The 9,511-nt window shown below is 33.0% G+C and overlaps 1 protein-coding gene across 5 annotated transcripts in view; it reads left to right on the plus strand.

The window, feature by feature from the left end:
• LARP4 (La ribonucleoprotein 4) overlaps positions 1–9,511 on the plus strand; it is an 82,383-nt gene that overhangs the window by 61,151 nt on the left and 11,721 nt on the right. For 4 of the 5 annotated variants that reach the window (XM_077753367.1, XM_077753365.1, XM_077753366.1 and 1 more), the window contains 4 exons: positions 3,020–3,232; positions 4,007–4,110; positions 8,190–8,399; positions 9,040–9,088. In XM_077753367.1, the coding sequence (XP_077609493.1) occupies positions 3,020–3,232; positions 4,007–4,110; positions 8,190–8,399; positions 9,040–9,088 (576 nt within the window). The remainder of the gene's footprint in view (positions 1–3,019; positions 3,233–4,006; positions 4,111–8,189; positions 8,400–9,039; positions 9,089–9,511) is intronic. The other variant, XM_077753368.1, reaches the window with a different exon arrangement.

A 9,511-nucleotide genomic window follows, 5' to 3' on the forward strand; every position in this document is an offset into this window, starting at 1 on the left:
TTTTCTGATAGTCATTTTTTGGGAGAGTATTGTTGAAATAACCACGTTAATTGGTTTTACAGAGTTCCTCATATATTTTGCTAGCTATATTTTATTGTGTTAAAATACACATAATAAAATTTACCATCTTTAAGTATACAGTGCAGTTGTATTAAACATATACACCACCATCCTTTCCCATAATTCGTTTCATCTTGTAAAACTGAAATTCTATACCTATTAAATAATAACTCCCCATTCCTCTCTATCCAGCTCCTGACAACCACTATTATACTTTGAGTCTGATTTTTGACTAGTCTAATTTATATAAATGGAATCATATAGTATTTGTTTCTTTGTGGCTGTTTTCAAGCAAAATGTTTTCAGGGTTTATCCATGTAGCATATTGCAGAATTTCCTTCCTTTTTAAAGCTGAATAACATTCTGCTGAATGTGTATACCACATTTTACTTACACATCAATATGTTGGTGGACACTTGGATTGCTTTTGCATTTTAACTATTGTGAATAATGCTGCTATGAACAGGAGTATACAAGTATCTCTTTTGAGACCCTTCTTTCAGTTGTTTTGGGTAATACCCATAAGTAGAATTGCAGAGTCATATGGTAATTATGTTTTTAATTTTTTGAGGTACCTCCATACTGTTTTCCACAGTGGCTATACCATTGCACATTCCTACCAACAGTGCACAAGGGTTCCAGTTTCTCCACATCCTCTCCAACACTTGTTCTTTTCTGTTTTGTTTTGTTATTTAACATCTTACTGAATGTGAGGTGGTATATCTCATTGTAGTTTTGACTTGCATTTCCCTAATGATTAATGGTATTGAACATCGTTTCATGTGTTCATTAACCATTTATATGTCGTCTTTGGAGAAGTGTCTATTGAAGTCCTTTGTCCATTTTTTAATTGGCTAGTTAGATTTTTTAATGTAGTTAAATATGATTCTCTGTCCCTGTACTTCATGCAAATTGATAGCCAGATTTAGAGGCTTGATCAAAATTTGGCTTGACTTGGGAGCAGCAGAGAGAGAACAAAAAACCTGTATGTTTCTGTGTCTGTGTCTCTTATGCTGGGTGCCACTGATCATTGACTAAATCTATAAATTAAAGGCTGCAAAGAGATGCTATTTTTAGGCTTTCTTTTTTCAATGTGTTAGTTGAAGCACTTCTATAAAGAGAAGCTTTCCATTATGTTCATTACCGGGAGGTACAACTCATATATGGAAAACATGAGCAGTGCTTGATCCTAGCTTTTGTTACCAGTTTTAGAAAATAATGTGTTGGTTCCCTAGGAACTTTCAAAAATGACCATTCAGATGTCTTTTGTTGTTGAGTATTTAAAATGAAATGTGGCCTCTTTGAGTGAACTTATGAGTCCTTTTGTCATAGCCCTAGTAATTTTCAGTGGTCTTGCTCTCTAATGTGACACGATGTTCCATTCTCTTATATATTTGATGTCAAAGGCCTAGGGTCAGTCAAGTCTCCAGAGTCCCCACTTTATTTTTATGGGGAGATGATATTTTTTAGCCCACTGGCTAGGTTCAGGAGTTCTTATGGTTACTGGTGTGGTCACTGTTTAAAAGCTTTTCCATTGGACAGAGATATGAAATATGGGTTGTTATTTTTTTTAAAGGAAATACGAGTTTATACTGATGCTTTCAATTTAAATTCAGGATACATGTTTTTTACTTCTTTAGTCTTCTATTTGTGTCTCCTTTCTCCCATGTGAAAATCTCAGATCTCTGTGACTCCAGTATAATTACTGATTTTCTGTATCCCATAATCATACACAAAAGTATCAGAATAGCAATACCAATGGCAATATTCTGACAGCAAATTGAGAACTTTTTGCAATACTTTGCCTTGTGAGTTATTCCTAAGGATAACACTTGGTTTTATTATGGCTCAAAGTCACTTAGGATTTCTCTGTGTTATATTACTAATTGAATGCACATTTAAGTTAATTTTGCTGGATGCTACTGAATATTACTTATTTTTATAATTGATTTATTTTCAGTGTGCATGGTTTAAAAGTAAAATATCTAAACATGGTATATTAAATACTTGTTCACACATATATATGTCTGTATGCAAGTATATATTTATATTCCTATCTGACCTAGCTAAACAGTACCTTACTATACATATTCCTTTATCCTCCTTGCTTTACCTTTTTTTAAAAACAATAATGTATTCTTTAATTCACTCCGTAATAGTATTTAGAGCAGTTCATCAATTCTTTTTACATCTGTATGATACTCAGTTGTGTGAATGTACTATGGTGTATTCAACCATCGATGGAGTGATTGTTCAGTTGTGTGTGTGTATGTATGTGTATTGAGGACAGTTTTTTTCTCCCTCCCTATTACAGTTTGTGTCCGTGAACAGCCATGTATATCCATTTTTAAACTTCTTTTTGTTTAGTATATATCTGGAAAAGATTCCTAGAAGTGGGATGGGTAAGAATATGGAAGCATATATGACTTTGGAAGATATTGCTAAATTTTTCTGTATAAGTGTTGTGCTATTTTACATGTCTATCATCAGTGTACTAGAGTGCCTAGTCTTGTAGCCACAATCTTATCGACAGAGTATGTTGTCAAATTTTTGGATTTTTTGCCAATCCTATAAGTGAGAAATGTTATTTCCATTTTAATTGGATTTCTCTTACAAGTAAGGTTTAGCATCTCTTTATATGTTTAACAACCATTTGTCTTCCTTTTTTTTGTAAGCTCTGTTCATTTCTCTAACATTTTTCATCTTTTTAGAATTTGTATGTCAGGAATATGTTAGCCCCCTTATCTGTGATACTTAGCAATTAGTTTTACTATTTTGAATTCTATAGTTTTACCTTGTTCATTGTTGTATTTGTCATGCAAAATTTCTGAAGTAATTTAAAGTTATCGTTTCTTTTTGCTCTACTGACTACAATAGGCAGAAATAGTTGTGTAAATTGTTTAAAATGTAAATGAATTTGTGAAAATATACACTTCATTATAATATGTTCCTCTTCTAGGCAAGGATAAAAGCCATCAATACATTTTTTGCTAAGAATGGTTATCGATTAATGGATTCTAGTATGTATAGTCAGCCCATTCAAACTCAAGCACAGTATGCCTCACCAGTTTTTATGCAGCCTGTATATAATCCTCACCAACAGTACTCGGTTTATAGTATTGTGCCTCAGTCTTGGTCACCAAATCCCGCACCTTACTTTGAAACACCACTGGTAAGTGAGATCCTTACAAAATCATAAAAATTTTCCACTTAAGCTGAAATTTGAAGAAATCAGGAGGGTTCTTTATTTTTTTGTTTTGTGTTTATATTGGTTACTTCCTGACTTTTAGGTAGTGATAATGTTATCTAATCCCCTATACCAAATATATACACGTGACTAAGGGTTAAGCTATTTGTTCCTGTTTGCTGAGTGAATTAAAATAAGAGACTGGGTAAATCCTACGTAGTTTAAAATGCTTTTAGTTTTGGTAAACTTTTTCTTTTTCTTTTTTTTTTTANGTAAACTTTTTCAGAGAGAAATATACGTTATTTAGTAATGACCTAATGATTCCTTTTTCTGTAAACCAAGTGATACTTGGACTGTTGTAAAAAGTTAATAAGTAAAATGCTTACAGATATTTCTGCCTTATAAAAGACATTGAAGGGGCACCTGGCTGGCTTGGTTTGTAGAGCATGCAATTCTTGATCTCAAGGTTGTGACTTCAAGCCCCATGCTGGGTATAGAGATTACTTAAAAATGAAAAATCTTAAAAAAAAAAAAAAAAAAAGGCAGGATGCCTGGGTGGCACAGTGGAGCCTGCTTAGGATTCTCTCTTTCTCCCTCTGTCCCTCTGCCCCTCTCCCCTACTCATACACACACACTCTATAAAAGAAAAAAGAAAAAGAAAAATTGTTGCTAAGTTAGTTCATCAGGAATTTCTTATAACCGTTACACCATGTTTTGCTCTTTTCATTAATTGTTTTTAAACATTAAATTTTCTTTTAGGCTCCTTTTCCGAATGGTAGTTTTGTGAATGGCTTTAATGCACCAGGATCTTATAAAACAAATGCTGCTGCTGTGAATATGGCTCGACCATTCCAAAAAAATCGGTAAGATGAAAATCATAGTGAAATTTATTGTACACAATTCCCAGTAGTTCTTAAAGAGTTAGTGTTAATAGCATTGCTGCTTACAGATTTTTTAATCAAAAGCTTAAACAATTTACTCTAGAATAATAAATACACTTTGACCTGAAAGTTGATAATTTGTATAACAAAGACTTGGAACTGGGACTGTACATGATACATACTGATTTTTTTAATTATAAAGATAATGGGAAATTATTTTATGAAAGTAGCAAAATCTGGTGTCTAAATGACATTTAGTAGTTTAATATGTAACATTTTGGAGAATGAGTTTTTTTGAGGATAGAAATATTAGCTGATTTCAGTATTGAATGCTGGGGAAATGAGTTACTTAAGATTTTTAAGATTTACTTTTAAAATAATTTCCATAAGCTATAGCAGACAGCAGCTAACATTTATTGTACTTTTAATGTCGAAGGCTTTGTCTTAAGGGCTTTACATACTTTATCATAATTTTCATAACCCGATAAGATATATGCAGTTGTTATGTCTATTTAAGATGAGAACACTTAAAAGGGTTAAATATCATATCTACGAGCAAGTGGCTAGTAATTGACAGCCAAAATTTGAGCCCAGGCTGCTTGACTTTAAAGCCTACGCTTTATAAAGTGTTCTAGATAAATTATTGAGAACTCTGGAAACTATTTAGTATCATAAAAGATTCATAAGTCTGTTAAGTATTATTCTTTTTATATAAATGTCAACTGATAACCTCAGTAATTTGGTATATATTACAATTTTGACAGTGTGAGTAACCAAAGAAAAATGGGCTTATATAGTGGCTTAGATTTGTTTAATAGTTTCATATTTATTGTTTCTTATTTCTTATTTTGTGAGCCTCCTGGGTTTGGGGTTTGGGATTTTTTTAATAATTTCTTTTCAGTGATTTTTCTCTTGCCAGATCTCATTCTCTCAGTTGATTCTTTTTGGCAAAGAGACTACATGGGGTATGTTCTCCTAAGATGACTTCTAGGAACTTAATTCTTTCTTGTAAGGTTTTCCTGAAACATGCTTCACTGGAGAAAGAAGCCTCACAGTATTAAATGTTCTTCTTAGTGGTTTCTGGAAGCATTCATACGTACCATTCTCTAATCACAGTTTTCTGTACTCACACAGTTTGTACGCAGTGACACAATTGGTTAAAGCATTTGAAGATCATTTGTAAGCAGTAGGAAAGTTTTACTACATATACCTATTCTTACTGCTTTATGAAGTTTCAAATGAGATCTCTTTCTGTTACAAGGGTGAAAGATTCTGTATAATTCAAAGAATTATTGAGCTCTTGTACATGATTTTTGGTTTTGTAATAAAGTAACATCTACAAAATTCAAGTATTGCTCTAGGACATATGAGTAGAAAAGTACAGGGAGCCTCACAGATTGTCCTTTAATCCCAGTCCTGTTTTCAAAATGATTAATTTCCATGAACACATAGAGGTAATGATGTTTAAATCTGGAAACACCTTTGTTACGATATAGTTTTAACTCATTTTACAGATGAAGAAAATAAAAGCTGAAGAAGACAAATCTTGCTAGGGTTACATGGCTGGTTATTATCAGCAGACTTGAGATTAGAACATTTCCTATATACTATAAATTAGAACATTTACTGTAGCTGGTAAAGTTTTTCTTAAAAATAATTTAAGTAGAACAAATAACAGCTTACAACTTCAATTGTTAGAAAATATACATTTCTCCTGATTAGAAATGGTAGCTTTGTAGAAATATGTTATCTATTGATTTCACTTCTTTTTGTAAGGAGTGAATTTTGCTTCAGACAGTGAAGTAGAATAGTCATTTTTCTTAGAAGGTAGACTAAAAACAATAATATTCAGTATTAGCTAAAAGTACTTGTGGTTTGCAGATTTTTAACTAAAAAATGTATTAAATTGAGTTCATGGTGTTCCTTTATTGTCACTTGTTTTTGTTTGCTGTGCATTCTGACAAGAAAGCCAAAAATGACAGTCTAGTCATCTTTGCTTGTAAGGAGGTGGGCCTATGCTTTTAAAGGTATAGGGCAGATTTTGCTTGTTTTTCAAAACTGTTCATGTACAATCCCTTTTCATACATTTGACCAGTACAAGTTGTTAATTTTTAGTTACAAAAATTATACGTGAATACTTTCTTCTTATGAAATACAAATATTACGGATGAAACTAAAAGAGCTTTTTGACCAACTTAAGACCACTTTGTTTGTTTGTTTAAAGTTATCATCAAGGAGAAAGTAACTTTTTGAAAACTCTTTTGCAGTTTATTATATGAACCTTGTAACAGCCCAGTGATGATCACTAGACCTACTTGGAGAGACTAGGACTAACTTTCAGAAGTCTGGGCATTTTTCTACCTTTCATTCTTTATCTTTCTGTCACATCACTTCTTACTTTCCATCTTTTATCACCTACTTCTTTTATCTTTCTTCTTATCTTTTGCCTAGACTGAGATTGTAAGTCCCTCTCGGTGAAGGGTAAGATTATGAGATCTGAGGGCTGTGTAAACCAAATAACTTATCTGTTATACTGAAATACAATGAGAAAATTTAAGTGAATGATAGTTTCTGGACAGATACATAAACAGCGTATCTACCTCCATGAGGTCATTTTCAGACACGATGGATGATATAAATATTCTGAAAATTACTTTGTGTTTGTTGACATACTGTCATTTTCATTGCTGTTAAAAATCTATTTTGAGGAGTGCCTGGCTGACTCGGTTGAGCATGTGACTCTGGATCTCAGGGTTGTAAGTTTGAGCCCCATGTTGGATATAGAGATTACTTTAAATAAATAAAGTTTTTAAAAAAATCTATTTTGTGACATAAAGTAATTATCTTGAAAAGTAACATCTTACATGAACCAGCCCAGCTTTGTAACCTGATTTTTATATTTAAGTTTTAATAGTAGTAATCTAATTTTTTATTTTCTGTAAAGAGTAAAGTAGGATAGCTGGAAATGTTGGAATTAAGGCTTAATTGTTGGGTTTATTTTGAGGTATTAAATCCCTATAACTATGAAAATAGACTAAAAATGAAATCTGTAAACTTACAAGTAAGGGGCCAAATATAAATCTCATATTTCCTTGTAAAATCTGTTGAGCAAAGATCCTCAGTTGTGTGGGCTTACTTTAGGTATTTTCATTCTTGATTAAACTGTAGCCTCTCCTTTATCCTTCCCCTAGCCTTTTCTGCTTATAAGTTGTTAAAAGAGTTGGGTGCTTACACCCATCATCCAAGATAAAAGCTACTTTTTTGTTCACAGTTACTGAGATTTTTTTGTTTGTTTTTACCAAATTCCCTACCTAATTTATGAAGTCATGCCAGGCTATTAGTTGCATTATATGTAACTAGTTTCCCCTCCTTCCCCCCCCACCTACTTTGAGCAACTAATTTATTTATTAAGAAGTAGAATTTTAATATATCACACTTTTTCTTTTGTTTTCATTGGCATGCCCCTAAAGAACCTTTTTAGACTTTTTCTTCCCTAATTTTTCCTTATGAAAATTTAGTGCTGGAGATTATTATATATGTATTTATGTAATATATGAATATCTATATTTTATACATAAAAAGGGTAAGATTAAGGTTGGTTTTTTTTTTTTTTTCTTTTGTCCCTCTTCCTACCCCAGAACCTTTTTTACTCCCACTTGGGGTGATGCCCCTTTGAGAATGTATGGCATAGACTTATCAATGAAATTAAAGCCTGGCTGATTTATATGTGTCAGGACTGCAGCTGGTGTTAAATTAGCTAAAATCCTAGTTGTATTTAGGTAGAAGTGCTATATTTTGAAGAACTTTGTATCTTATGCAGATCTCTCCAAACAACTTTTTTTAAATGTAAAAATTCTTTGCTTTTTAAAAATAATATATCTGGGACATAAAAGAGTTTACATTTTTATAATGTGACACTTTTAATTTATGGAAAATCAGAGTACAGTAGAAGGCAGTTTTTAATGTGGCTTATCAAATAAGAGTTTTTACCATGAAGAGGAAAGATTTTTCTGTCTGTCTTGATTTATCCTCTCATGTATGTGATCTTATATTTCTTATAGTGTGAAGCCTCATTTTAGGTCATCGAGTGGTTCAGAGCACTCAACAGAGAGCTCTGTATCATTGGGTGATGGACCATTAAACAGATCTGGTTCAAGGAACTTTCCAACTGAACGGCATAACCCGACAGTAACAGGGCAGGAGCAAAGCTATCTTCCAAAAGAAACTCCCACTTTACAGATGGAACAAAATGGGGACTATGGTAGGGGCAGGTAAGGAAATATAGGAAATAAATATGGATATGGTATCTGAAAATTCTTTGCTTGTAATATGATCTAGTGATTATTTTTTGTTTTAACTGTTAGTATATGGTTATGTTAAATGAATACAGTGTTCACATAATATGGGTTAATGGTTTCTCATAAATATTACAAAATTTATAGTGCCCATATAGAATATAGCTCTGAGTCAGAGGTTTATAAAGTTACTCTGAAGTTCTTTATGGTTCACTGACAAAAGAATAGCTTGGAAAGATACAATCCTATCTGCAGTCTAGTTTTCATTTCTTACAAGTTCTAAACTATGGGAATGGGGTTATACATTATTGCCCAGTCTGCCTGAGTGAAACCAAAAAAACTGAACCATGATATGCTTCTGGTGTGGAAGGAGCACTGCCTAATTAGAATGAGCCCATCTTGCTTAGTCGTGTTGGTGGTAGTAGATGAAGTTTTTGGTAGATTAGGATCTGTTGAGAAGAATATATATTCATCTCTTAATAATAGTGGATGGAGATACAGAAAGTAGAATTACTTAAACTAAAAGTTGACCCATCTTTGGTAGAATATGTAAATTTGAAAAAATGTAAGAGTTTCCCCTCCCATCATCCCCACCTTTTTTTGTCGTTGCTAAAAGGAGAACTCTTTTCAGAGGTCGAAGACGACGAGAAGATGACAGAGTCCCAGTAAGTATTTGTTTTTTTTTTTTTTTTATNCTTTTCTGATTTAGTATGGCATTGGCTTGTGGTCTGTCTTTCTTTTCCCGGGTTTTGTTTTACTGATTATAGTATTAGGCAAAGGTAAATAAAACCTGTGCTTTGACCCTAAAATACCTACTACCACTGCCACGTCCTGCCCTTAAATAAAGCACATGTGCAGTTAGGGATTTGATATATGTTGCTCATGTTTTTTAAAAACTACTGAATCCCTAATATATTCACATGGTTTAAAAATCAGAAAATGAAGGGGCGCCTGGGTGGCTCAGTCTGTTGGGTGTCTGACTTCGGCTCAGGTCATGGTCTCACAGTTCATGGGTTTGGACCCTGTGTCAGACTCTGTGCTAACAAACAGCTCAGAGCCGGGATCCTGCTTCAGATTCTGTACATCCC

This window comes from Crocuta crocuta, unplaced genomic scaffold (genome assembly GCF_008692635.1).
Source record: "Crocuta crocuta isolate KB4526 unplaced genomic scaffold, BGI_CrCroc_1.0 scaffold30, whole genome shotgun sequence".
Taxonomy (NCBI): Eukaryota; Metazoa; Chordata; class Mammalia; order Carnivora; family Hyaenidae; genus Crocuta; species Crocuta crocuta.